Consider the following 27,957-nt stretch of genomic DNA (forward strand, 5'->3'; position numbering starts at 1 on the left):
ATCGCGTAACGTTCTGCCGGTCCTGTCGGCGGTGGGGTGTGAGGGTCCCCGCTGTGAAGGGGGAGTGTGAGGGTCCCAGCTGTGAAGGGGGGGTGTGAGGGTCCCAGCTGTGAAGGGGGGGTGTGAGGGTCCCAGCTGTGAAGGGAGAGTGTGAGGGTCCCAGCTGTGAAGGGGGGGTGTGAGGGTCCCAGCTGTGAAGGGGGGGTGTGAGGGTCCCAGCTGTGAAGGGGGGAGTGTGAGGGTCCCCGCTGTGAAGGGGGGAGTGTGAGGGTCCCAGCTGTGAAGGGGGGGTGTGAGGGTCCCAGCTGTGAAGGGGGGGTGTGAGGGTCCCAGCTGTGAAGGGGGGAGTGTGAGGGTCCCAACTGTGAAGGGGGGAGTGTGAGGGTCCCAACTGTGAAGGGGGGAGTGTGAGGGTCCCAGCTGTGAAGGGGGGAGTGTGAGGGTCCCAACTGTGAAGGGGGAGTGTGAGGGTCCCAGCTGTGAAGGGGGGAGTGTGAGGGTCCCAGCTGTGAAGGGGGGTATGAGGGTCCCAGCTGTGAAGGGGGAGTGTGAGGGTCCCAACTGTGAAGGGAGAGTGTGAGGGTCCCAGCTGTGAAGGGAGAGTGTGAGGGTCCCAGCTGTGAAGGGGGGGTGTGAGGGTCCCAGCTGTGAAGGGGGGGTGTGAGGGTCCCAGCTGTGAAGGGGGGAGTGTGAGGGTCCCAGCTGTGAAGGGGGGAGTGTGAGGGTCCCAACTGTGAAGGGGGGAGGTGTGAGGGTCCCAGCTGTGAAGGGGGAGTGTGAGGGTCCCCGCTGTGAAGGGGGGAGTGTGAGGGTCCCCGCTGTGAAGGGGGGAGTGTGAGGGTCCCCGCTGTGAAGGGGGAGTGTGAGGGACCCAACTGTGAAGGGGGAGTGTGAGGGTCCCAGCCGTGAGGGGGGAGTGTGAGGGTCCCAGCCGTGAAGGGTGGAGTGCGAGTGTCCCAGCCGTGAAGGGGGGAGTGTGAGGGTCCCAGCCGTGAAGGGGGGAGTGTGAGGGTCCCAGCCGTGAAGGGGGGAGTGTGAGGGTCCCAGCCGTGAAGGGGGGAGTGTGAGGGTCCCAGCCGTGAAGGGGGGAGTGTGAGGGTCCTGTTATGACCTGGTGGTTTAGGAACAACATGAGACAAGCTCTGAAGGAGGTGGTATCTGTACTGACCGCAGACCCTGAACCTAGCAGCGCAACTAGAAATAGCCGTGGGGGGTACCTGACGCTCCCTAGACCCCTCGGCACAGCCTAAGATCTAACTTCCCCTAAAGATGGAAACAGGAAAGCTATCTTGCCTCAGAGAAAATCCCCAAAGGAAAGATAGCCCCCCACAAATATTCACGGTGAGAGGAGGGGAAAATAACATACGCAGAGATTAAATCAGATTTTAGCATAGGAGGCCAGTCTAGCTAGATAGGACAGGACGGAATACTGTGCGGTCAGTATAAAAACTACAAAACAAGCCACACAGAGTTTACGAAATCTCCACACCTGACTAAAGGTGTGGAGGGTAAATCTGCTTCCCAGAGCTTCCAGCTAACAGAAAAAATCCATAATGACAAGCTGGACAAAAATAGAATGCACAGAACAATAAGTCCACAACATGTGGACTGAAATGAGCAAAGCCAGAACTTATCTTAGCAGAACTGGTCAGGAAACCAGGAGAATCCAAGCAGAGATGTGAATCCAGCCAGGAACATTGACAAGTGGCACAGGCTGAAGACTAGAGCCAGGTTAACCCCTTCATGACCCAGCCTATTTTGACCTTAAAGACCTGGCCGTTTTTTGCAATTCTGACCAGTGTCCCTTTATGAGGTAATAACTCAGGAACGCTTCAACGGATCCTAGCGGTTCTGAGAGAGTTTTTTCGTGACATATTGGGCTTCATGTTAGTGGTAAATTTAGGTCAATAAATTATGCGTTTGTGATAAAAACGGAAATTTGGCGAAAATTTTGAAAATTTCGCAATTTTCACATTTTGAATTTTTATTCTGTTAAACCAGAGAGTTATGTGACACAAAATAGTTAATAAATAACATTTCCCACATGTTTACTTTACATCAGCACAATTTTGGAAACAAAATATTTTTTTGCTAGGAAGTTATAAGGGTTAAAATTTGACCAGCGATTTCTCATCTTTACAACGAAATTTACAAAACCATTTTTCTAGGGACCACCTCACATTTGAAGTCAGTTTGAGGGGTCTATATGGCTGAAAATACCCAAAAGTGACACCATTCTAAAAACTGCACCCCACAAGGTGCTCAAAACCACATTCAAGAAGTTTATTAACCCTTCAGGTGCTTCACAGCAGCAGAAGCAACATGGAAGGAAAAAATGAACATTTAACTTTTTAGTCACAAAAATTATCTTTTAGTAACATTTTTTTTATTTTCCCAATGGTAAAAGGAGAAACTGAACCACGAAAGTTGTTGTCCAATTTGTCCTGAGTACGCTGATACCTCATATGTGGGGGTAAACCACTGTTTGGGCGCACGGCAGGGCTTGGAAGGGAAGGAGTGCCATTTGACTTTTTGAATCAAAAATTGGCTCCACTCTTTAGCGGACACCATGTCGCGTTTGGATAGCTCCTGTGTGCCTAAACATTGGCGCTCCCCCACAAGTGACCCCATTTTGGAAACTAGACCCCCCAAGGAACTTATTTAGATGCCTAGTGAGCACTTTAAACCCTCAGGTGCTTCACAAATTGATCTGTAAAAATGAAAAAGTACTTTTTTTTCACAAAAAAATTCTTTTCGCCTCAATTTTTTCATTATCACATGGGCAATAGGATAAAATGGATCATAAAATTTGTTGGGCAATTTCTCCCGAGTACGCCGATACTTCATATGTAGGGGTAAACCACTGTTTGGGCACATGGTAAGGCTCGGAAGTGAAGGAGCGCCATTTGACTTTTTGAATGGAAAATTAGCTCCAATTGTTAGCGGACACCTTGTCGCGTTTGGAGAGCCCCTGTGTGCCTAAACAGTGGAGCTCCCCCACAAGTGACCCCATTTTGGAAACTAGACCCCCCAAGGAACTTATCTAGATGCATATTGAGCACTTTAAACCCCCAGGTGCTTCACAGAAGTTTATAACGCAGAGCCATGAAAATAAAAAATAATTTTTCTTTCCTCAAAAATGATTTTTTAGCCTGGAATTTCCTATTTTGCCAAGGGTAATAGGAGAAATTGGACCCCAAATGTTGTTGTCCAGTTTGTCCTGAGTACGCTGATACCCCATATGTGGGGGTAAACCACTGTTTGGGCGCACGGCAGGGCTCAGAAGGGAAGGCACGCCATTTGGCTTTTTAAATGGAAAATTAGCTCCAGTCATTAGCGGACACCATGTCACGTTTGGAGAGCCCCTGTGTGCCTAAACATTGGAGATCCCCCAGAAATGACCCCATTTTGGAAACTAGTCCACCAAAGGAACTAATCTAGATGTGTGGTGAGGACTTTGAACCCCCAAGTGCTTCACAGAAGTTTATAACGCAGAGCCATGAAAATAAATAAAAAAAATTATTTTCTCAAAAATGATCTTTTAACCTGCAATTTTTTATTTTCCCAAGGGTATCAGGAGAAATTTGACCCCAAAAGTTGTTGTCCAGTTTCTCCTGAGTACGCTGATACCCCATATGTGGGGGTAAACCACTGTTTGGGCACATGCCGGGGCTCGGAAGTGAAGTAGTGACGTTTTGAAATGCAGACTTTGATGGAATGCTCTGTGGGCGTCACGTTGCGTTTGCAGAGCCCCTGATGTGGCTTAACAGTAGAAACCCCCCACAAGTGACCCCATTTTGGAAACTAGACCCCAAAAGGAACTTATCTAGATGTGTGGTGAGCACTTTGAACCCCCAAGTGCTTCACAGAAGTTTATAATGCAGAGCCGTGAAAATAATAAATACGTTTTCTTTCCTCAAAAATAATTATTTAGCCCAGAATTTTTTATTTTCCCAAAGGTTACAGGAGAAATTGGACCCCAAAAGTTGTTGTTCAGTTTCTCCTGAGTATGCTGATACCCCATGTGTGGAGGTAAACCACTGTTTGGGCACACGTCGGGGCTCAGAAGGGAAGTAGTGACTTTTGAAATGCAGACTTTGATGGAATGGTCTGCGGGCGTCGCGTTGCGTTTGCAGAGCCCCTGGTGTGCCTAAACAGTAGAAACCCCCCACAAGTGACCCCATTTTAGAAACTAGACCCCCCAAGGAACTTATCTAGATATGTGGTGAGCACTTTGAACCCCCAAGTGCTTCACAGACGTTTACAACGTAGAGCCGTGAAAATAATAAATCATTTTTCTTTCCTCAAAAATGATGTTTTAGCAAGCATTTTTTTATTTTCACAAAGGTAACAGGAGAAATTGGACCCCAGTAATTGTTGCGCAGTTTATCCTGAGTATGCTGGTACCCCATATGTGGGGGTAAACCACTGTTTGGGCACACGTCAGGGCTCGGAATTGAGGGAGCACCATTTGACTTTTTGAATACGAGATTGGCTGGAATCAATGGTGGCGCCATGTTGCGTTTGGAGACCCCTGATGTGCTTAAACAGTGGTAACCCCTCAATTCTACCTCCAACACTAACCCCCCCACACCCCTAACCCTAATCCCAACTCTAGCCATATCCCTAATCACAACCCTAACCCCAACACACCCCTAACCCTAATCCCAACTCTAGCCTTAACCCTAATCACAACCCTAACTGTTATGTTTGCTAATGACAGGTGTTATGAAGGCAATCCAGAAACACAGTGTGCTTAGCGATCAGTGCGCACACAGTGATCTGACAAATACCCAAAAATACAAGAACGAGCTCTGAGACGTGGAAACTCTGTAGACTGCACACCTGATCCTATCCTAAACACAACTAAAAGCGGCTGTGGATTGCGCCTAACAACTACCTAGGCAACTCGGCACAGCCTAAGAAACTAGCTAGCCTGAAGATAGAAAAATAGGCCTGACTTGCCCCAGAGAAATTCCCCAAAGGAAAAGGCAGCCCCCCACATATAATGACTGTGAGTAAGATGAAAAGACAAAACGTAGGGATGAAATAGATTCAGCAAAGTGGGGCCCGATATTCTAGGACAGAGCGAGGACAGTAAAGCGAACTTTGCAGTCTACAAAAAACCCTAAAGCAAACCACGCAAAGGGGGCAACAAAAAAACCACCGTGCCGAACTAACGGCACGGCGGTACACCCTTTGCGTCTCAGAGCTTCCAGCAAAACAAAAGACAAGCTGGACAGAAAAAAAGCAACAAAAAAGCAAAAAGCACTTAGCTATACAGAGCAGCAGGTCACAGGAACAATCAGGAGAAGCTCAGATCCAACACTGAAACATTGACAAGGAGCAAGGATAGCAGCATCAGGCGGAGTTAAGTAATGAAGCAGTTAACGAGCTCACCAGAACACCTGAGGGAGGAAGCTCAGAAGCTGCAGTACCACTTGTGACCACAGGAGTGAATTCAGCCACAGAATTCACAACAGTACCCCCCCCCTTGAGGAGGGGTCACCGAACCCTCACCAGAGCCCCCAGGCCGACCAGGATGAGCCGCATGAAAGGCACGAACAAGATCGGAAGCATGAACATCAGAGGCAAAAACCCAGGAATTATCTTCCTGAGCATAACCCTTCCATTTAACCAGATACTGGAGTTTCCGTCTAGAAACACGAGAATCCAAAATCTTCTCCACAATATACTCCAATTCCCCCTCCACCAAAACCGGGGCAGGAGGCTCAACAGATGGAACCATAGGTGCCACGTATCTCCGCAACAACGACCTATGGAATACATTATGTATGGAAAAGGAGTCTGGGAGGGTCAAACGAAAAGACACAGGATTGAGAACCTCAGAAATCCTATACGGACCAATAAAACGAGGTTTAAATTTAGGAGAGGAAACCTTCATAGGAATATGACGAGAAGATAACCAAACCAGATCCCCAACACGAAGTCGGGGACCCACACGGCGTCTGCGATTAGCGAAAAGTTGAGCTTTCTCCTGGGACAAGATCAAATTGTCCACTACCTGAGTCCAGATCTGCTGCAACCTATCCACCACAGAATCCACACCAGGACAGTCCGAAGACTCAACCTGTCCTGAAGAGAAACGAGGATGGAACCCAGAATTGCAAAAAAATGGAGAAACCAAGGTAGCCGAGCTGGCCCGATTATTAAGGGCGAACTCAGCCAACGGCAAAAAGGACACCCAATCATCCTGGTCTGCAGAAACAAAACATCTCAGATATGTTTCCAAGGTCTGATTGGTTCGTTCGGTCTGGCCATTAGTCTGAGGATGGAAAGCCGAGGAAAAGGATAGGTCAATGCCCATCCTACCACAAAAGGCTCGCCAAAACCTTGAAACAAACTGGGAACCTCTGTCAGAAACAATATTCTCAGGAATGCCATGCAACCGAACCACATGCTGGAAGAACAAAGGTACCAAATCAGAGGAGGAAGGCAATTTAGCCAAGGGCACCAGATGGACCATTTTAGAAAAGCGATCACAGACCACCCAAATGACTGACATCTTTTGAGAAACGGGAAGGTCAGAAATGAAATCCATCGAAATATGTGTCCAAGGCCTCTTTGGGACCGGCAAGGGCAAAAGCAACCCACTGGCACGAGAACAGCAGGGCTTAGCCCTAGCACAAATCCCACAGGACTGCACAAAAGTACGTACATCCCGTGACAGAGATGGCCACCAGAAGGATCTAGCCACTAACTCTCTGGTACCAAAGATTCCAGGATGACCAGCCAACACCGAACAATGAAGTTCAGAGATAAGTTTATTAGTCCACCTATCAGGGACGAACAGTTTCTCTGCTGGACAACGATCAGGTTTATTCGCCTGAAATTTTTGCAGCACCCGCCGCAAATCAGGGGAGATGGCAGACACAATGACTCCTTCCTTGAGGATACCCGCTGGCTCAGATAAACCCGGAGAGTCGGGCACAAAACTCCTAGACAGAGCATCCGCCTTCACATTTTTAGAGCCCGGAAGGTACGAAATCACAAAGTCGAAGTGGGCAAAAAATAACGACCAACGGGCCTGTCTAGGATTCAAGCGCTTGGCAGACTCGAGATAAGTCAAGTTCTTATGATCAGTCAATACCACCACGCGATGCTTAGCTCCTTCAAGCCAATGACGCCACTCCTCGAATGCCCACTTCATGGCCAGCAACTCTCGATTGCCCACATCATAATTACGCTCAGCGGGCGAAAACTTCCTGGAAAAGAAAGCACATGGTTTCATCACTGAGCAATCAGAACCTCTCTGTGACAAAACCGCCCCTGCTCCAATCTCAGAAGCATCAACCTCGACCTGGAACGGAAGAGAAACATCTGGCTGACACAACACAGGGGCAGAACAAAAACGACGCTTCAACTCCTGAAAAGCTTCCACAGCAGCAGAAGACCAATTAACCAAATCAGCACCCTTCTTGGTCAAATCGGTCAATGGTTTGGCAATGCTAGAAAAATTACAGATGAAGCGACGATAAAAATTAGCAAAGCCCAGGAACTTTTGCAGACTTTTCAGAGATGTCGGCTGAATCCAATCCTGGATGGCTTGGACCTTAACTGGATCCATCTCGATAGTAGAAGGGGTAAAGATGAACCCCAAAAATGAAACTTTCTGCACACTGAAGAGACACTTTGATCCCTTCACAAACAAAGAGTTAGCACGCAGGACCTGAAACACCGTTCTGACCTGCTTCACATGAGACTCCTAATCATCCGAGAAGATCAAAATGTCATCCAAGTAAACAATCAGGAATTTATCCAGATACTCACGGAAGATGTCATGCATAAAAGACGGAAACACAGATGGAGCATTGGCAAGTCCGAACGGCATCACTAGATACTCAAAATGACCCTCGGGCGTATTGAATGCAGTTTTCCATTCATCTCCTTGCCTGATTCTCACCAGATTATACGCACCACGAAGATCTATCTTAGTGAACCAACTAGCCCCCTTAATCCGAGCAAACAAGTCAGATAACAATGGCAAGGGATACTGAAATTTAACAGTGATCTTATTAAGAAGGCGGTAATCAATACACGGTCTCAGCGAACCATCCTTCTTGGCTACAAAGAAGAACCCTGCTCCCAGTGGTGATGACGATGGGCGAATATGTCCCTTCTCCAGGGATTCCTTCACATAACTGCGCATAGCGGCGTGTTCGGGCACGGATAAATTAAATAATCGACCTTTAGGGAATTTACTACCAGGAATCAAATTGATAGCACAATCACAATCCCTATGCGGAGGTAGGGCATCGGACTTGGGCTCTTCAAATACATCCTGATAATCAGACAAGAACTCTGGGACCTCAGAAGGGGTGGATGACGAAATCGACAAAAATGGAACATCACCATGTACCCCCTGACAACCCCAGCTGGACACCGACATGGAATTCCAATCCGATACTGGATTATGGGTTTGTAGCCATGGCAACCCCAACACGACCACATCATGCAGATTATGCAACACCAGAAAGCGAATATCCTCCTGATGCGCAGGAGCCATGCACATGGTCAGCTGGGCCCAGTATTGAGGTTTATTCTTGGCCAAAGGTGTAGCATCAATTCCTCTCAATGGAATAGGACACCGCAAAGGCTCCAAGAAAAACCCACAACGTTTAGCATAATCCAAATCCATCAGATTCAGGGCAGCGCCCGAATCCACAAACGCCATGACAGAAAACGACGACAAAGAGCATATCAAGGTAATGGACAGAAGGAATTTGGACTGTACAGTACCAATGACGGCAGACCTAGCGGACCGCTTAGTGCGCTTAGGACAATCAGAAATAGCATGAGTGGAATCACCACAGTAGAAACACAGACCATTCAGACGTCTGTATTCCTGCCGTTCAACTCTAGTCATAGTCCTATCGCACTGCATAGGCTCAGGTTTAACCTCAGGCAGTACCGCCAAATGGTGCACAGATTTACACTCGCGCAAGCGTCGACCGATCTGAATGGCCAAAGACAAAGACTCATTCAAACCAGCAGGCATAGGAAATCCCACCATGACATCCTTAAGAGCCTCAGAGAGACCCTTTCTGAACAAAGCTGCCAGCGCAGATTCATTCCACTGAGTGAGTACTGACCATTTCCTAAATTTCTGACAATATACTTCTATATCATCCTGACCCTGGCACAAAGCCAGCAAATTTTTCTCAGCCTGATCCACTGAATTAGGCTCATCGTACAGCAATCCGAGCGCCAGGAAAAACGCATCGACACTACTCAATGCAGGGTCTCCTGGCGCAAGAGAAAATGCCCAGTCTTGAGGGTCGCCGCGCAAAAAAGAAATAATAATCAAAACCTGTTGAATAGGATTACCAGAAGAATGAGGTTTCAAGGCCAGAAATAGCTTACAATTATTTTTGAAACTTAGAAACTTAGTTCTATCTCCAAAAAACAAATCAGGAATAGGAATTCTTGGTTCTAACATAGATTTCTGATCAATAGTATCTTGAATTTTTTGTACATTTATAACGAGATTATCCATTGAAGAGCACAGACCCTGAATATCCATGTCCACACCTGTGTCCAGAATCACCCAAATGTCTAGGGGAAAAAAAAAGAAAGTGAACACAGAGCGGAAAAAAAAAAATGATGTCAGAACCTTTTCTTTCCCTCTATTGAGAATCATTAGTGGGGCTCCTTGTACTGTTATGTTTGCTAATGACAGGTGTTATGAAGGCAATCCAGAAACACAGTGTGCTTAGCGATCAGAGCGCACACAGTGATCTGACAAATACCCAAAAATACAAGAACGAGCTCTGAGACGTGGAAACTCTGTAGACTGCAGACCTGATCCTATCCTAAACACAACTAAAAGCGGCTGTGGATTGCGCCTAACAACTACCTAGGCAACTCGGCACAGCCTAAGAAACTAGCTAGCCTGAAGATAGAAAAATAGGCCTGACTTGCCCCAGAGAAATTCCCCAAAGGAAAAGGCAGCCCCCCACATATAATGACTGTGAGTAAGATGAAAAGACAAAACGTAGGGATGAAATAGATTCAGCAAAGTGGGGCCCGATATTCTAGGACAGAGCGAGGACAGTAAAGCGAACTTTGCAGTCTACAAAAAACCCTAAAGCAAACCACGCAAAGGGGGCAACAAAAAAACCACCGTGCCGAACTAACGGCACGGCGGTACACCCTTTGCGTCTCAGAGCTTCCAGCAAAACAAAAGACAAGCTGGACAGAAAAAAAGCAACAAAAAAGCAAAAAGCACTTAGCTATACAGAGCAGCAGGTCACAGGAACAATCAGGAGAAGCTCAGATCCAACACTGAAACATTGACAAGGAGCAAGGATAGCAGCATCAGGCGGAGTTAAGTAATGAAGCAGTTAACGAGCTCACCAGAACACCTGAGGGAGGAAGCTCAGAAGCTGCAGTACCACTTGTGACCACAGGAGTGAATTCAGCCACAGAATTCACAACACCTAACCCCAACACACCCATAACCCTAATCCCAACTCTAGCCATAACCCTAATCACAACCCTAACCACAACACACCCCTAACCACAACCCTAATTCCAACCCAACCCTAGCCCTAAGGCTATGTGCCCACGTTGCGGATTCGTGTGAGATTTTTCAGCATAATTTTTGAAAAATCCGCGGGTAAAAGGCACTGCGATTTACCTGCGGATTTACCAAGGATTTCCAGTGTTTTTTGTGTGGATTTCACCTGCGGATTCCTATTGAGGAACAGGTGTAAAACGCTGCGGAATCCGCACAAAGAATTGACATGCTGCGAAAAATACAATGCAGCGTTTCCGCGCGGTATTTTCCGCACCATGGGCACAGCGGATTTGGTTTCCATATGTTTACATAGTACTGTAAACCTGATGGAACACTGCTGCGAATCCGCAGCCAAATACGCACCGTGTGCACATAGCCTAATTCTAACGGTATGTGCACACGCTGCGGATCCGCAGCAGTTTCCCATGAGTTTACAGTTCAATGTAAACATATGGGAAACAAAAATCGCTGTACACATGCTGCGGAAGAACTGCACGGAAACGCAGCAGTTTACATTCCGCAGCATGTCACTTCTTTGTGCGGATTCCGCAGCGGTTTTACAACTGCTCAAATAGAAAATCGCAGTTGTAAAACCGCAGTGAAATGCGCAGAAAAAACGCGGTAAATCCGCGATAAATCCGCAGCGGTTTAGCACTGCGGATTTATCAAATCCGCTGCGGAAAAATCCGCAGAGGACCAGAATACGTGTGCACATACCGAAACCCTACCCCTAACCCTACCCCTAACCCTAACCCTAACTCTAACCCTATTCTAACAGTGGGAAAAAAAAAATTCTTTATTTTTTTATTGTCCCTACCTATGGGGGTGACAAAGGGGGGGGGTGATTTATTATTTTTTTTATTTTGATCACTGAGATAGATTATATCTCAGTGATCAAAATGGACTTTGGAACGAATCTGCCGGCCGGCAGATTCGGCGGGCGCACTGCGCATGCGCCCGCCATTTTGGAAGATGGCGGCGCCCGGGGAGAAGACGGACGGACCCCGGCAGGATCGGTAAGTATGATGGGGTGGGGGGGGGAGCACGGGGGGATCGGAGCATGGGGGGGTGAATCGGAGCGCGGGAGGGGTGGAACGGAGCACGGGGGGTAGAACGGAGCACGGGGGGGTGGAACGGAGCACGGAGGGGGGTGGATCGGAGTGCAGGGGGGGTGATTGGAGCACGGGGGGGTGATTGAAGCACAGGGGGAGCGGACAAGAGCACGGGGGGGGGAGCGGAGCACAGGACAGAGGGGAGCCGGAGCAGTGTACCGGACAGATCGGGGGGCGATCGGTGGGGTGGGGGCACATTAGTGTTTCCAGCCATGGCCGATGATATTGCAGCATCGGCCATGGCTGGATTGTAATATTTCACCAGTTATAATAGGTGAAATATTACAAATCGCTCTGATTGGCAGTTTCACTTTCAACAGCCAATCAGAGCGATCGTAGCCACAGGGGGGGGTGAAGCCACCCCCCCTGGGCTAAACTACCACTCCCCCTGTCCCTGCAGATCGGGTGAAATGGGAGTTAACCCTTTCACCCGGCCTGCAGGGACGCGATCTTTCTGTGACACAGCACATGCGTCACAGGTCGGATTGGCACCGACTTTCATGACGCATACGCTGTGTCACAGGTCGGGAAGGGGTTAAATAGCAGAGCCAGGAGAGACGATTAGTGAAAGCAGCTGCTAAAACTAAACCCAAGGAGCGGCAGTTCCACTCAAAACCACCAGAGGGAGCCCAAGGGCAGAATTCACAAAAGTGCCATTTACAACCACCGGAGGGAGCCCAAGAATGGAATTCACAACAGAGTCCCAACTGTGAAGGGGGTGTGTGAGGGTCCCAGCTGTGAAGGGGGGAGTGTGAGGGTCCCAACTATGAAGGGGGAGTGTGAGGGTCCCAGCTGTGAAGGGGGGAGTGTGAGGGTCCCAACTATGAAGGGGGAGTGTGAGGGTCCCAACTGTGAAGGGGGGGGTGTGAGGGTCCCAACTGTGAAGAGGGGGTGTGAGGGTCCCAACTGAAGGGGGGGGGGTGTGAGGGTCCCAGCTGTGAAGGGGTGTGTGTGAGGGTCCCAACTGTGAAGGGGGGTGTGTGAGGGTCCCAACTATGAAGGGGGAGTGTGAGGGTCCCAACTGTGAAGGGGGAGGTGTGAGGGTCCCAACTGTGAATGGGGGGTGTGAGGGTCCCAACTGTGAATGGGGGGTGTGAGGGTCCCAACTGTGAAGGGGGTGTGTGAGGGTCCCAACTGTGAAGGGTGGAGTGTGAGGGTCCCAGATGTGAAGGGGGAGTGTGAGGGTCCCAACTGTAAAGGGGGGGAGTCTGAGGGTCCCAACTGTGAAGAGGGTATGTGTAAGGGTCCCAACTGTGAGGGGGGGCCACGATAATATAAACATGCCATATGCTGAGTTTACCTCCAGAAGGTTCCATGGCTTTCCAGACACACACTGTGGCTCTCTAACACCCCCCACCCCTCTCTCCAGCTGCATAGGAAACTAGGGCAGATAAGGTGGCGGATGCCCTGTTGGCCATCTTTTCACTTGTAGGGTTTCCCAGGGAAATGCTTACTGATCAAGAGACCCAATTCATGTCTCACCTAATGGAGGCTCTCTGTAAGAAAATACAGGTGAAGCGTCTGGTATCGAGTGCGTATCACCCACAGACCAATGGCTTGTGTGAGCGCTTCAATGGTACCCTCAAACAGATGCTACGCATGCTGGTTAAGACCCAAGGATGCGACTGGGAGCGGTACCGCCCACACCTGCTATTCGCTTACCGAGAGGTTCCGCAGGCCTCGACGGGGTTCTCCCCCTTCGAGCTCCTGTACGGCAGGCGAGTCCGGGGACCCCTTGGGTTGGGAAGAGAATCCTGGGAAGAGGAGCCGAACCCTTCTGAAGTGTCCATAGTGGAGTATGTCATGCGCTTCCGTTACAAAATGAAGACCTTGACGCAGTTGGTGCATGACAACATGACGCAGGCTCAGGCTGACCAGAAGCACTGGTATGACCAGAACGCCCGAGAGCGGACCTACCACGTGGGTCAAAAGGTGTGGGTGCTGGTCCCCGTACCAAAGGATAAGCTTCAGGCAGCCTGGGAAGGCCCGTACGTCGTCCACCAACAGCTCAACCCGGTCACCTACGTGGTCACGCTTGACCACGCTCGGGGTAGGCGAAAGGCCTTTCACGTCAATATGATGAAGGCTCATCACAAACGTGAAGCCTACGTCCTACCGGTCTGCAGCCTGCCCGAAGACGGGGAGGAAGACCCCCTCCTGGACATGCTGGCCCAAGGCCGGTGGGTTCATTGAGGACATGGAGGTAAGTACCTTGCTAACCGAACCCCAGCGGTCGCAGTTACGGACCACGCTGGAACCCTTCCAGGCCGTGTTCTCCAACCGACCTGGAAGGACTGAGTAAGCGGTCCATGAGGTGGACACCGGGAATCATGCCCCACTACAGCGAACACCTTATCGGATCTCCGACCAGGTGCAGCAGGATATGTGGCAGGAGATTCAATGGTCCAAAAGCGCGTGGGCCTCATCTGTAGTTCTCGTGCCAAAGAAGGATCGGACCACCCGATTCTGTGTGGACTACAGGGGGCTCAATGCCATCACAGCCTCTGATGAGCACCCAATGCCGCGCATCGAGTAGCTGCTTGAGAGATTAGCTGGCGTAAAATATCTGTCCATAATGGATCTGAGTCGAGGATACTGGCAGATTCCCCTGAGCCCTGAGGCGCAGGAGAAGTCCGTCTTTATCACACCCTTTGCACTGTACGAGTTCACTGTCATGTCCTTTGGCATGAAGAATGCCCCTGCCACTTTTCAGTGGATGTTCGTCCACCTGCTTCAGTGACTGGAGAAGTACGTGGTGGCATACCTGGATGACATTGTCATCTTCAGTTCCTCCTGGGATGAACACCAGCATCTCGAGGATGTGCTCAGGCGAATTCACCGAGCCGGTCTGACAATCAAGCCGGGAAAGTGCCAGATGGGCATGAGGGAGGTCCACTACCTGGGTCACCGGGTAGGCAGGGGCTTCATAAGGCCAGAGCCTGGGAAAGTGGACGCAATCGCGTCCTGGCCCACGCCCAGCGCTAAGAAACAGGTGATGTCCTTCTTGGGCACTGCAGGGTACTATAGGCGCTTCATGCAGAACTATAGCAGCCTGGCAAAACCCTTGACGAACCTCACCAGGAAGATGCTACCCCAAACCGTCGACTGGACAGACTGCTGTGAGGTGGCTTTACGGGGTTTGGGAACAGCCCTGTGCAACTCTCCCGTATTCCTGGTATAGATCGACACCAGTGAGTTTGGCCTTGGTGCTGTGCTCAGGCAGGTCGACTTGGGGAACCAAGTGTACCCCGTGATGTACCTGAGCCGGAAGCTTCTGCCAAGGGAAGTGGCCTATTCCACCATCAAGAAGGAGTGCCTGGTCATGGTCTAGGCCCTGCAATGTTTGCAGCCCTACCTATATGGTCGCACCTTCACTGTGGTGACTGACCACAATCCTCTGTGCTGGCTACAATCATGTCTGGTACCAACAGAAGGTTGCTGCGCAGAGCCTTGACCTCCAGCAGTACGACTTTACATTCAAACACAAAACGGGCAGAGAAAATGGCAATGCAGACGGGTTGTCTTGCCGGGGCGAACCTGCTAAGGTATGCATGGAGGAGTACTGAGAGGTCTTGCCACCGTAGCGCAGTCCAAAAGGGGGAGGTGTCACGATGATATAAATATGCCATATTCTGAGTTTACTTCCAGAAGGCTCCATGGCTTTCCAGACACACGTTGAGGGCTCTCTGACCCCCCCCCCCCCCTCCCTCCAGCTGCATGGGAAACTCTTCTCACTACACACTCTGTGCAACTTGATACCAGCGTGCAGAAGCCCCACTGAGTAGTTTATAGTTTTAAGCTGGTTAAAGGCAGCTGTGGTAACGTGCTCTTTTGTTCCTGTACAAACTTAATAGTAGGGCATAACTTGACCCCAGTTAGTGACAGAGATCTGAAAGTTACATATTTGGGATGTGCAACAATAGGACTACACACAAGTACGTTTTTTAAGCACAGTGCCTAGCAGAAATGGAGTACTACTTAACCGGGTCACCCAGCTACCCCATGTGTAGACTTAAATGGAAGCTAACCTCGTGAGAAGACATGCAGTACGTTTGTAGGTTCGCAGCACACGCTAGGACGAATATGAGTTTTAATAAAGTTCTGAGTCTCTCTGGAAAGGGGAGTGGAGTCCATAGCTCTGCCCACTCAGTGATGTCATGACCTGGGGGTATAAGTGAGTAGGAGCTCATTTTTCACCAGTCTTTGCCCAGGAAGCTAGCTGAGACACCTGTGATACACTGGGACATATGCTCCCCTCCCCCCCAGCCACATGGTCATGCATGATATGAAAGAACCAAGTCTATTTTCTTACGTTAATCCCTTTTTATCTTGTAATTGTATACACATAATTGTCTCATTTTATAATATCTTTTATACTTTTGTAAACACTGCCTACCTTTTGGAGTAAAATATATAAAATTAATAGCTTTGTTTCTCCTTGCTCTATAATGTACTGTCACATCCTCTGAAGTAAATTACGCTACTAATTGGGTTGGCTCCTGACCCATTATTGATTAAAGGGAACCTGTCACCTCAAATTGGCGGGATATGTAAATGCCTTTTTTCCTGTCCGATGGACGGTTTTTCGTCTTCATTTCTCCACCCCATCTGTCCCTGTTATCCGCAGTATGCTCGAGAATTAGAGTACTTGTCCACCATAGTTCGCACGTGTGCAATGCAATCTTCGGTGGCACACACGCAGTATGCTTTGCCCAACTGCGGGCAAAGCCAAAAAGCATTACTGCACATGCGCCCGCGCACTATGTCCCGGAAGTATTTTGCGGTGTTCTGGGACATTGTGCGCGGGCGCATGCGCAGTAATGCTTTTCAGCTTTGCCCGCAGTTGAGCAAAGCATACTGCGCGAGCGAAGATTGCATTGCGCACGCACGAACTATGGAGGACAAGTACTCTAATTCTCGAACATATTGCGGAAAACAGGGATGGATGGGGTGGAGAAATGAAGACGAAACACCACCCATCGGACCGAAAAAAAAATGCATTTACATATCCCGCCAATTTGAGGTGACAGGTTCGGAGCTGGTGGCAGCAGACCGTACTGAGCTTGTTGGGTAAAGCTGGCAGCGACAGAACGGGGTTTATAAGTGTATTGCTCGGCTGCGGCTGGGAATAATATCACCCTCGCTGCAATGTGTGCCCCACAGCCAGTACATAGCAGGCAGCCTTTTTGGCGACTAATTATCCTAGGTGCAGTTCCATGACCTGAGGGTAAAGCTTCTTTCACACTTGCGTTGGTACGCGGCCGTCGCTAAGCGTCGGCGCGACGTACCGATGGACGTGAAAATTCGGCACAACGTGGGCAGTGGATGCAGTTTTTCAATGCATTTGCTGCCCATTCTAAAGTCCCGGGAGGAGGGGGCGTAGTTCCGGCCGTGCATGCGCGGTAGGAAATGGCGGTTGCGACGTACGAAAAAACAATCCCTTGAACGTTTTTCGTGATGACAGTCCGCCAAAACACGACACATGGCCATGGGAAAAAAACGCATCCTGCAGGCACATTTGCAGGATGCGTTTTTTTCCCAAAATGGCGCATTGCGATGGAGGCCAAACGAAGCGAGTGTGAAATAGCCTAAAGGGGGGAGGGGCGCCAGAGAGCTGCAAGTTCCAAAGCGGAAGTGGGATATATAAATCCCCTTTAGAAAAGAATCGGGGCTGCCAAACAACCCCAGATCATGACGGGGGTGCGAGTCCCAACTGTGAAGGGGAGTGTGAGGGTCCCAACTGTGAAGGGGATGTGAGGGTCCTAATTGTGAAAAGGGGGAGTGGGTGAGGGTCCCAACTGTGGAGGGGGGCGTATGATGGTCCCAACTGTGAAGAGGTTTGTGTGAGGGTCACAACTGTGAGGGGGTTTGTGTGAGGATCCCAACTTAAGGGGGTGTGTGAGGGTTCAAACTGTGAAGGGGGGGGGGGGGGTGAGGGTCTCAACTGAAGCGTGTGTGAGGGTCCCAACTTTGAAGGAGGGTGTGTGAGGGTCCCATCTGTGAAGGAGGGGTGGGTGTGTGCGTGAGTCCCAACTGTGTAGGAGGGGTGTGCGTGAGTCCCTACTGTGAAGGGGTGTGTGAGGGTCCCAACTGTGAAGGGGGTGTGTGTGAGGGTCCCAGCTGTGAAGGGGGTGTGTGTGAGGGTCCCAGCTGTGAAGGGGGTGTGTGTGAGGGTCCCAACTGTGAAGGGGGTGTGTGTGAGGGTCCCAACTGTGAAGGGGGTGTGTGTGAGGGTCCCAACTGTGAAGGGGGGTTATCAGGAACATGAGGTATTTGTCTATTCTCACACACACTGAGCTCTGCTACATCCAAGAGCTGAGGACAAACACTGCAGATCTGACCCCTTCTTTCCTCTGCCTGCAGCACAGTGAAATTCTAAGCCACTCGTTTCCCCGTCCCTCATGTCTTTGTTTGCAACTGTGAAGCCAAAAGTAAAGCGAAGCAAAGCATGGCAATTCCTTTGTGTAGCTTCAGTGGTCCTTTAAGACAAAATATATCAAAACAGGATAGTCACAGAAATAGGCTGTTTATATCCCCGGAAACCGCAGGGACAGGGCTCCTAACTGGGGGGGTTGGGGAGCCCAGCGCTTAGCGGAAAGAGAGAAACGCATTACTGCTAAACTGGGGCTCCCAGCCAAAATGGGTTTCCACTTAAATTAACCTTCAGGACGTGCTGAGCATAGTGATAACTTTGTCTTTCTGCTACGAGGTTCATATGCCAAAACAGCTGTAAAAGTGGCTTTTCATAATGTTAAGAAAGTGGAGTATTCAGCCTCTGAGTGAGGTCACCACAGGGGGAGTGCCTTTGTTTTGGGCACAGAGATAAGTGAGTGAGACAGCAGTCCTCACTAGTCTTTTGTCCAAGGAATGAGCTGAAAGTCTGATCTGTCATGCACTGGGATATATGCCCTTCCAGAGCAGCACATGGTCAGCCATGATATGAAAGAACCGTAAGTTGATTTTCTTCTGTTAATCCCTTTTTATTTGTAGTTGTACTGTACATACGAGAATTGTCTTCTTTTATATTATCCTTTTACCCTTTCGTAAACACTGCCTACCTTTTTTGGAGTAAAATATAAAATTATGTTTCTCCTTGTTCTATAACGTACTGTCACGTCCTCTGAAGTGAATTACGCTACTAATTTGGGTTGGCTCCGGACCCGTTATTTATAAGAAATCGGAGCTGGTGCCAGCAGATTTGTCCTCTGCGTTGGGAAACCGGGTAGCGACGGACAGCGTTGATAATGATTGTTCCCGCCTGAGTGGGAGTAGTTATCGCCCTCTCTGCAGCGTGCCCATTAGCCAGTACATAGCATGCAGCCTTTCTAGCAACTAATTACCCTATGTGCAGTACCATGTCTGACCTGAGGGTTAGGGGGGCGCCAGAGAGCTGCAAGTTCCAAACCGAAACTGGGAAGTGGGATATGGATAAATCCCCTTCAGAAAGAATCGGGGGCAACCAAACAACCCTGGTCCATGACATATTGATGTGAGTGGTGGGGATGATAAAGTTATCCTCCCTGTGATTCGTGATGGGCGTGCGAGGGTCCCAACTGTGAAGGGGGGTGTGAGTCCCAACTGTGAAGGGGGGTGTCAGGGTCACAACTGTGAAGGGGGTCTCAGGGTCACAACTGTGAAGGGGGGGTGTCAGGGTCACAACTGTGAAGGGTGTGTGTGTGAGTCCCAACTGTGAAGGGGGGGTGTGAGGGTCACAACTGTGTAGGGAGGGTGTGAGGGTCACAACTATGAAGGGGGGGTGAGGGTCACAAATGTGAAAGGTGTGTGTGTGAGGGTCACAACTGTGAAAGGTGTGTGTGAGGGTCACAACTGTGAAGTGGGGGGTGTGAGGGTCACAACTGTGTAGGGAGGGTGTGAGGGTCACAACTATGACGGGGGGTGAGGGTCACAACTGTGAAAGGTGTGTGTGAGGATCACAACTGTTAAGAGGGGCGAGTGTCCGATCTGCGGTGGGTCTTGTCTCCTGCGTTCAGCTGAAGATTTATGATGTATTATGTTTGATCTTCCTTGACACAGCGCCTCATCTGTCTGTGGCCATGTCTGGCACTGCAGCCCGGCTCTGATGGATTTAGCTGAGGTCTTGCACACACATAAGCTGCAGCTAGAGGGCGCTGGCGGTGTGTCTGTAGAGCTCTCCTCTACCTATTCGTCTTCTTTGCTGCCCATCTGGAGACATCACTGTACTGATTGGAACCGTTGTGTAGGATTCTACTCTCCTGTCCCATCTTGGTCTGCACCAGTGTCATCTGATAATTGGGAGACCACAGGGGCCGATCCGCAGAGACCACAGGGGCCGAACGGCAGAGACCACAGGGGCCGAACGGCAGAGACCACAGGGGCCGAACGGCAGAGACCACAGGGGCCGAACGGCAGAGACCACAGGGGCCGAACCACAGAGACAACAAGGGCCGAACGGTAGAGACCACAGGGGACGAACGGTAGAGACCACAGGGGACGAACGGTAGAGACCACAGGGGACGAACGGTAGAGACCACAGGGGACGAACGGCGTCTCAATTACTTTATTAACATTACAAAACTCAGAAAACGTAATAGAAAAGACAAAGGTCACTCGGTGCAGGAGGTTGGGGTCACTTAGTTCAGGGGATGCTGGGGGCAGTCTCTGATGTACACAGGACAGTAGAACAGACCTAAAGTTTGGACACACCTCATTTAAAGATTTTTTGTATTTTAATGACTATGAAAATTGTACATTCACACTGAAGGCATCAAAACTATGAATTATCACATGTGGAATTATATACTTAACAAAAAAAGTGTGAAACAACTGAAATTATTTATTATTATTATTTACTTATTTATATAGCACCATTAATTCCATGGTGCTGTACATGAGAAGGGGTTACATCAAAATACAATTATCACTTACAGTAAACAAACTAACAATGACGGACTGGTACAGAGGGGCGAGGACCCTGCCCTTGCGGGCTTACATTCTACAGGATTATGGGGAAGGAGACAGTAGGTCGAGGGTTGCAGGAGCTCCGATGGTGTTGAGGTGGCCGTGTGGTCATTACAGACTGTAAGCTTCTTTGAAGAGATGGGTTTTCAGGTTTCTTTTGAAGGATCCAAAAGTAGTGGATAACCCGATGTGTTGGGGCACTGAATTCAAGAGGATGGGGGATATTCGGGAGAAGTCTTGGAGGCGATTGAGTGAGGAGCGAATAAGCGCGGAGGAAAGGAGGAGGTCTTGGGAGGACCGGAGATCACGTGAGGGAAGATATTCAGAGATTAGTGTGGAAATATTCGGAGGAGAAAGGTTATGGATGGCTTTGTAGGTCAGTGTTAGTAATTTAAACTGGATACGCTGGGAAATTGGGAGCCAGTGAAGGGATTTGCAAAGAGGTGAAGCGGGAGTGTAGTGAGGAGAGAGATTAATTAGTTGGACAGCAGAGTTAAGGATGGACTGGAGGCGTGCAAGAGTGCTGGAAGGTAGGCCACAGAGGACGATGTTGCAGTAGTCGAGGCGGGAGATGATTAGGGCATGCACAAGCATTTTGGTAGAGTATGGGTTGAGGAAAGGACGGATTCTGGAAATATTTTTGAGCTGGAGGCGACAGGAGGTGGCGAGAGCTTGAAGGACAGGGCAGTGTCGAGGGTTACTCCGAAGGCAGCAGATTTTGGGGACAGGGGAAATTATGTCTAATATTCTAGGTTCTTCAAGGTAGCCACCTTTTGCTTTGATGACTGCTTTGCACACTCTTGGCATTCTCTTGATGAGCTTCAAGAGGTAGTCACCGGGAATGGTTTTCACTTCACAGGTGTGCCCTGTCAGGTTTAATAAGTGGGATTTATTGCCTTATAAATGGGGTTGGAACCATCAGTTGTGTTGTGCAGAAGTCTGGTGGATACACAGCTGATATTCCTACTGAATAGACTGTTAGAATTTGTATCATGGCAAGAAAAAAGCAGCTAAGTAAAGAAAAACGAGAGGCCATCATTACTTTAAGAAATGAAGGTCAGTCAGTCCGAAAAATTGGGCAAACTTTGAAAGTGTCCCCAAGTGCAGTGGCAAAAACCATCAAGTGCTACAAAAAAATTGGCTCACATGAGGACTGCCCCAGGAAAGGAAGACCAAGAGTCACCTCTGCTTCTGAGGATAAGTTTATTCGAGTCACCAGCCTCAGAAATCACAGGTTAACAGCAGCTCAGATTAGAGACCAGGTCAATGCCACAGAGTTCTAGCAGCAGACACATCTCTACAACAACTGTTAAGAGGAGACTTTGTGCAGCAGGCCTTCATGGTAAAATAGCAGAAGAGACTTGTTTGGGCTAAAGAACACAAGGAATGGACATTAGACCAGTGGAAATCTGTACTTTGGTCTGATGAGTCCAAATTTGAGATCTTTGGTTCCAACCACCGTGTCTTTGTGTGACGCAGAAAAGGTGAACGGATGGACTCTACATGCCTGGTTCCCACCTTGAAGCAAGAGGAGGAGGTGTGATGGTGTGGGGGGGCTTTGCTGGTGACACTGTTGGGGATTTACTCAAAATTGAAGGCATAATGAACCAGCACGGCTATCACAGCATCTTGCAGCGGCATGCTATTCCATCATTTATTTTTCAACAGGACAATGAACCCAAACACACCTCCAGGCTGTGTAAGGGCTATTTGACCAAGAAGGAGAGTGATGGGGGGCTACGTCAGATGACCTGGCCTCCACAGTCACCAGACCTGAACCCAATCGAGATGGTTTGTGGTGAACTGGACCGCAGAGTGAAGGCAAAAGGGCCAACAAGTGCTAAGCATCTCTGGAAACTCCTTCAATATTGTTGGAAGACCATTCCCGGTGACTACCTTTTAAAGCTCATCAAGAGAATGCCAAGAGTGTGCAAAGCAGTCAACAAAGCAAAAGGTGGCTATTTTGAAGAACCTAGAATATAAGACATAATTTCAGTTGTTTCACACTTTTTTGTTAAGTATATAATTCCACATGTGTTAATTCATAGTTTTGATGCCTTCAGTGTGAATGTACAATTTTCATAGTCATGAAAATACCGAAAAATCTTTAAATGAGAAGGTGTGTCCAAACTTTTGGTCTGTACTGTAATGTAAAGAACAAAGCACCACAGCGTTTCTAATACATCCCACCTAACCACAAATACAATGTATGGAGGGTAACTACAGTATCTAAGGGAAGACGATCTCAGCCTCATGCTCCAACTTACTATTGCACTTGATTACATATCCTGTATTATACTCCAGAGCTGCACTCACTATTCTGCTGGTGCAGTCACTGTGTACATGCATTACTTTACTGAACCTGAGTTACGTCCTGTATTATACTCCAGAGCTGCGCTCACTATTCAGCTGGTGCAGTCACTGTGTACATACATTACATTACTGATCCTGAGTTACATCCTGTATTATACTCCAGAGCTGCGCTCACTATTCAGCTGGTGCAGTCACTGTGTACATACATTACATTACTGATCCTGAGTTACATCCTGTATTATACCCCAGAGCTGCACTCACTATTCTGCTGGTGCAATCACTGTGTACATACATTACATTACTGATCCTGAGGTACATCCTATATTATACTCCAGAGCTGCACTCACTATTCTGCTGGTGCAATCACTGTGTACATACATTACATTACTGATCCTGAGGTACATCCTATATTATACTCCAGAGCTGCACTCACTATTCTGCTGGTGCAATCACTGTGTACATACATTACATTACTGATCCTGAGTTACATCCTGTATTATACCCCAGAGCTGCACTCACTATTCTGCTGGTGCAGTCACTGTGTACATGCATTACTTTACTGAACCTGAGTTACGTCCTGTATTATACTCCAGAGCTGCGCTCACTATTCAGCTGGTGCAGTCACTGTGTACATACATTACATTACTGATCCTGAGTTACATCCTGTATTATACCCCAGAGCTGCACTCACTATTCTGCTGGTGCAATCACTGTGTACATACATTACATTACTGATCCTGAGGTACATCCTATATTATACTCCAGAGCTGCACTCACTATTCTGCTGGTGCAATCACTGTGTACATACATTACATTACTGATCCTGAGGTACATCCTATATTATACTCCAGAGCTGCACTCACTATTCTGCTGGTGCAATCACTGTGTACATACATTACATTACTGATCCTGAATTACCGCCTGTATTATACCCCAGAGCTGCACTCACTATTCTGCTGGTGCAGTCACTGTGTACATATATTACATTACTGATCCTGAGTCACATCCTGTATTATACTCCAGAGCTGCGTTCACTATTCTGCTGTACTGTAAGGAGAGGCTTTGCCGGCCGCTCCAGGTCCCAGTTCTTCCCCTCTCCCCATGGGGGTCTTGGCTGGGACATTGCGCTTTCTCCTGCAGACGCCCCCAGCTCGGCGCAGGGCTCGTGTGCACACGGCAGAGACTGGGCACAAGGACGGCAGGGAGCCTGCACCACCATCATACACGGCAGATGTTCCCTGACCACCTCTACAGGACGAGGAGCCGAGGATGTCGCAGCTCAGGGTTATGACCACATCTCCCAGGATTCCTAGCGATGTCCCCGTTATTCTTTGTTAGCAAATAACTTGCTGAGCACAGATTTATTTTGTGACTTCAGGTCTGTTGTGTTCCTGCGGAGCGAGTCCAAAGGCGGGGCGGCAAAAGAGTGAGAGCGGCCACGCGGGAGCAGACGGTCCCCGATGAATAGGGTCACTGAGAAGCTTGAGGGATCTTCAGTGTCTAAAGTGGCCGTCACCTTCTGATACAGCACTGCAAGAAAGAAAGTTCAGTGAGCAGCAGGCGAAGGATGCAAAAATCACCGAGATGGAGGCCGGGAAAATCTGTGACGTGCTAGAGAGGCTGGGAAATCGGTGACGTCACCACCGGTCTCCAGTGCTGGAGAGGCTGGGAAATCGGTGACGTCACCACCAGTCTCCAGTGCTGGAGAGGCTGGGAAATCGGTGACGTCACCACCAGTCTCCAGTGCTGGAGAGGCTGGGAAATCGGTGACGTCACCACCAGTCTCCAGTACTGGAGAGGCTGGGAAATCGGTGACGTCACCACCAGTCTCCAGTGCTGGAGAGGCTGGGAAATCGGTGACGTCACCACCAGTCTCCAGTGCTGGAGAGGCTGGGAAATCTGTGATGTTACCACCGGTCTCCAGTGCTGGAGAGGCTGGGAAATCTGTGATGTTACCACCGGTCTCCAGTACTGGAGAGGCTGGGAAATCGGTGACGTCACCACCAGTCTCCAGTACTGGAGAGGCTGGGAAATCGGTGACGTCACCACCAGTCTCCAGTGCTGGAGAGGCTGGGAAATCTGTGATGTTACCACCGGTCTCCAGTGCTGGAGAGGCTGGGAAATCGGTGACGTCACCACCAGTCTCCAGTGCTGGAGAGGCTGGGAAATCTGTGATGTTACCACCGGTCTCCAGTACTGGAGAGGCTGGGAAATCGGTGACGTCACCACCGGTCTCCAGTGCTGGAGAGGCTGGGAAATCGGTGACGTCACCACCAGTCTCCAGTACTGGAGAGGCTGGGAAATCGCCGCCAATTTCCAATGCTGGAGAGGCCGGGTAATCTGTGACGTCTACGCCGATCTCCAGTGCTGGAGAGACCGGGAAATCAATGACGTCACTGCTGGGGAGGTTGTGAAATTAGTGATGTCGCCGCTGATCTCTGGAGGTGGAAAGTTTCTATTTCTCACCTGAGCTGAAGGACTGTGACCTCCTCCGGGTGGAGTTATTCTCAGGGTCGGCGTCATCAACCATCATGGATTCTCCTGGCACATAATGACACTTCAGTTTGGGGACTTCTGTTAACAGACAGAATTGTTACATTTCCCGCATTGTTATATCCTTGTATTGTTTGTTCCCAGTATCAACGCGTAGATGGCACTCGCTCCCAGTATAGGCTCGCACGACGCCAGCTCCCAGTGTTGGTTGTAAGACGCCAACTCCTAGTATCGAAACAAACACGATGCCAGTTCCCAGTATCGGAGCGCTCAGGATGATAGTTCCGAGCATGGGGCATCCACAACGCCAGTTTCAGGTATGGTCGCGCACAATGCCCGCTCCTAGTGTCGGCACACACAATGTCAGCTCCCAGTACCAGTGTGTTTATGACGCCAGCTCCCAATATCGGCGAGCGTAGTATGACAGTTCCCAGTATCGGCACAAACACAAGGCCAGTTCTCAGTATGGGTGTGCACAACGTCCGCTCCCGGTATCTGAGAGTGCATGACGCCAACACCCAGTATAGGTGCAACAAAATAGCTAATTGCCAGTATTGCCACGCTCAAAATGACAGTTCCCAATATGGGCAACTGCACAATGCCAGCTCCCAGGATCGGCACGTGCATGACGCCTGTTCCCAGTATCGGCACGTGCATGACGCCTGTTCCCAGTATCGGCACGTGCATGACGCCTATTCCCAGTATCGGCACGTCCATGACGCCGCTCCTCCATGATCTCTAGAGAAGAGCCGGGGCTCCTCCCTGCTGTCACTTCAAGCATCGCTTCATCCGATGATGTCGCCATGAGTTCTGCTTACATCGGTGCAGTCGCAGCCAAAAATGTGGATTTTTATTAAGTTTGCTGCTTCAGTTTTTGTAGGGGTAATTTACAATATTTTTGAAGTTCATCTGATAAGTCTTCATACTAATCTTCAGTTAATGCTAACTAGTCCCTTCCTATGAAAATTGACGCAAGAAGGAAAAAACCATATCCACAGATTTTCATTTTTGCCACAAAGTGACTGATTAGATAATTTCTGTGATCTTCCTGTTAGCTCGGGAAAAAAAGTTTTAGCGAGGACAAGGCGGCTGCGATCATGGTGACTGAATGAGCGCAGGCTGATGGCTTTATAATGGGGCATGTCAGTCTGGTCTCTGGAGATCACCTGGCAGTCAGCATTACTTTGTTTCAAAAGGGATTTACAGGCCAGGACATTGACGTTATTGATAATCCATTAAATGGTTGATTTAGGGGCAATCTTGCAAGCAGCAAAGTGAGGATCAGTTTCTGTAAAGAAGAATTCAGGGCCCAAGAAATTCTAGCAAGTGTCAGGACCACCTCATAAAGAAAACTCCGCTGTGAGTTTCGTTCAGTCCCAGTGCAGAGCTTGCTCAGGAGCGGCAGCAGGCAGGTGTCAGTGCATCTGCACACAGTTAGGTGTAAGCTTGTAGAGGCAGCCGGAGGTCAAGAAGGACCACAAAGAAGCTGTCACGCCGACAACGGCGATAAGGGCAGGACGGCGTACTGGGACCCGCATCTGTCCCTGCCACTATAATGGGGCCCTGGCTTTACCTTATCCCAGGGGTACCTATGATGGTTAGGAGGCCTGAGCCGCCAGCGTATCCCTGTCTCCTGTGCAGGCCCTATCAGTGGCCCCCTCTCCCCCCCCCCCCCAGGGAGGTGGACTGCACCAGTGTATAAATACAATAATAAACAGGGTATAAAGACAAGGTAACTAAAAGTCTCAAACTCACCAAATGCTCACACAACCACAGAGGAAACACAGAGATGGGAAGAGATGGAAAAAACTAGGAAGGAAAACAGGTTTAACATGCAACCAAAACAGCAGACACCAATCTCTGTAAATAAACTTCCAAGCTCCAACACTACGCTCCTTCAACCTCCAAGCCAGGCAGCAGAACTGATCACTGACAATAGCTGTAGTCAAGGCTGGGTCTATATAGAGGAGGAGATTACAAAATCCACTTCAGCTGAGAGACCCAGCTCACAGCAACTCAGCAACAAGTTTAACTCCTGCACTGCTGGCACAAAGCAGCCAGGTCAAATACAGGAAACAGGAGAAGAGCTTCTGTTCACTGTGTGTGAACGAGGCCCAGAGCGCTGCGGTTCTCTGGAACCTCTCTGTCGCGGTAGTCCAGTGACAGAAGCTGCTTCTCTCCAAGAAAAACCTCAAAGACAGACTGACACTCTGCAAACAGTTCAGGGATCAGACTGCACATGACGGTTGTGAAGTTATTTCCCTGGTGAAGCCCCTTCAGGCTGTTTGGGACATCAGGAAGAATGGTTGTCCGGAGAAGAGAAGGGGATGCTGCCATGAGTCCAATGTCTATCAGCAGTAAAGTCTCCTGAGACCACTTGTGTGGGGGCTTCTCATCCATAGAGGGGTCACTCACAACTTACCTAAGATCACAACCACAAAAAAAAGAACGGGATCTAATCCTTTTCCAAGAAAACCTACTTCCAGCATCCAGGACAATGTGGTGATGATGCTTCTTTCCCCATGTTGGACACCAGGTCACAAGGTAAAAATGAGAACT

The 27,957-nt window shown here is 49.2% G+C and overlaps 1 protein-coding gene across 1 annotated transcript in view; it reads right to left on the reverse strand.

Annotated features, from left to right (window-relative positions):
• Positions 1-22,538: 22,538 nt before the first annotated feature.
• Positions 22,539-27,957, reverse strand: part of LOC138681047 (uncharacterized) — a 75,564-nt gene continuing 70,145 nt past the window's right edge. The window contains exons 30-31 of the mRNA XM_069768259.1: positions 25,372-25,479; positions 22,539-24,435 (exon numbers count right to left, since the gene is read on the reverse strand). Of these exons, the coding sequence (XP_069624360.1) occupies positions 24,230-24,435; positions 25,372-25,479 (314 nt within the window). The 3' untranslated portion in view covers positions 22,539-24,229. The remainder of the gene's footprint in view (positions 24,436-25,371; positions 25,480-27,957) is intronic.

The sequence above is a fragment of the Ranitomeya imitator genome, chromosome 5, assembly GCF_032444005.1.
Source record: "Ranitomeya imitator isolate aRanImi1 chromosome 5, aRanImi1.pri, whole genome shotgun sequence".
NCBI classification, from domain to species: domain Eukaryota; kingdom Metazoa; phylum Chordata; class Amphibia; order Anura; family Dendrobatidae; genus Ranitomeya; species Ranitomeya imitator.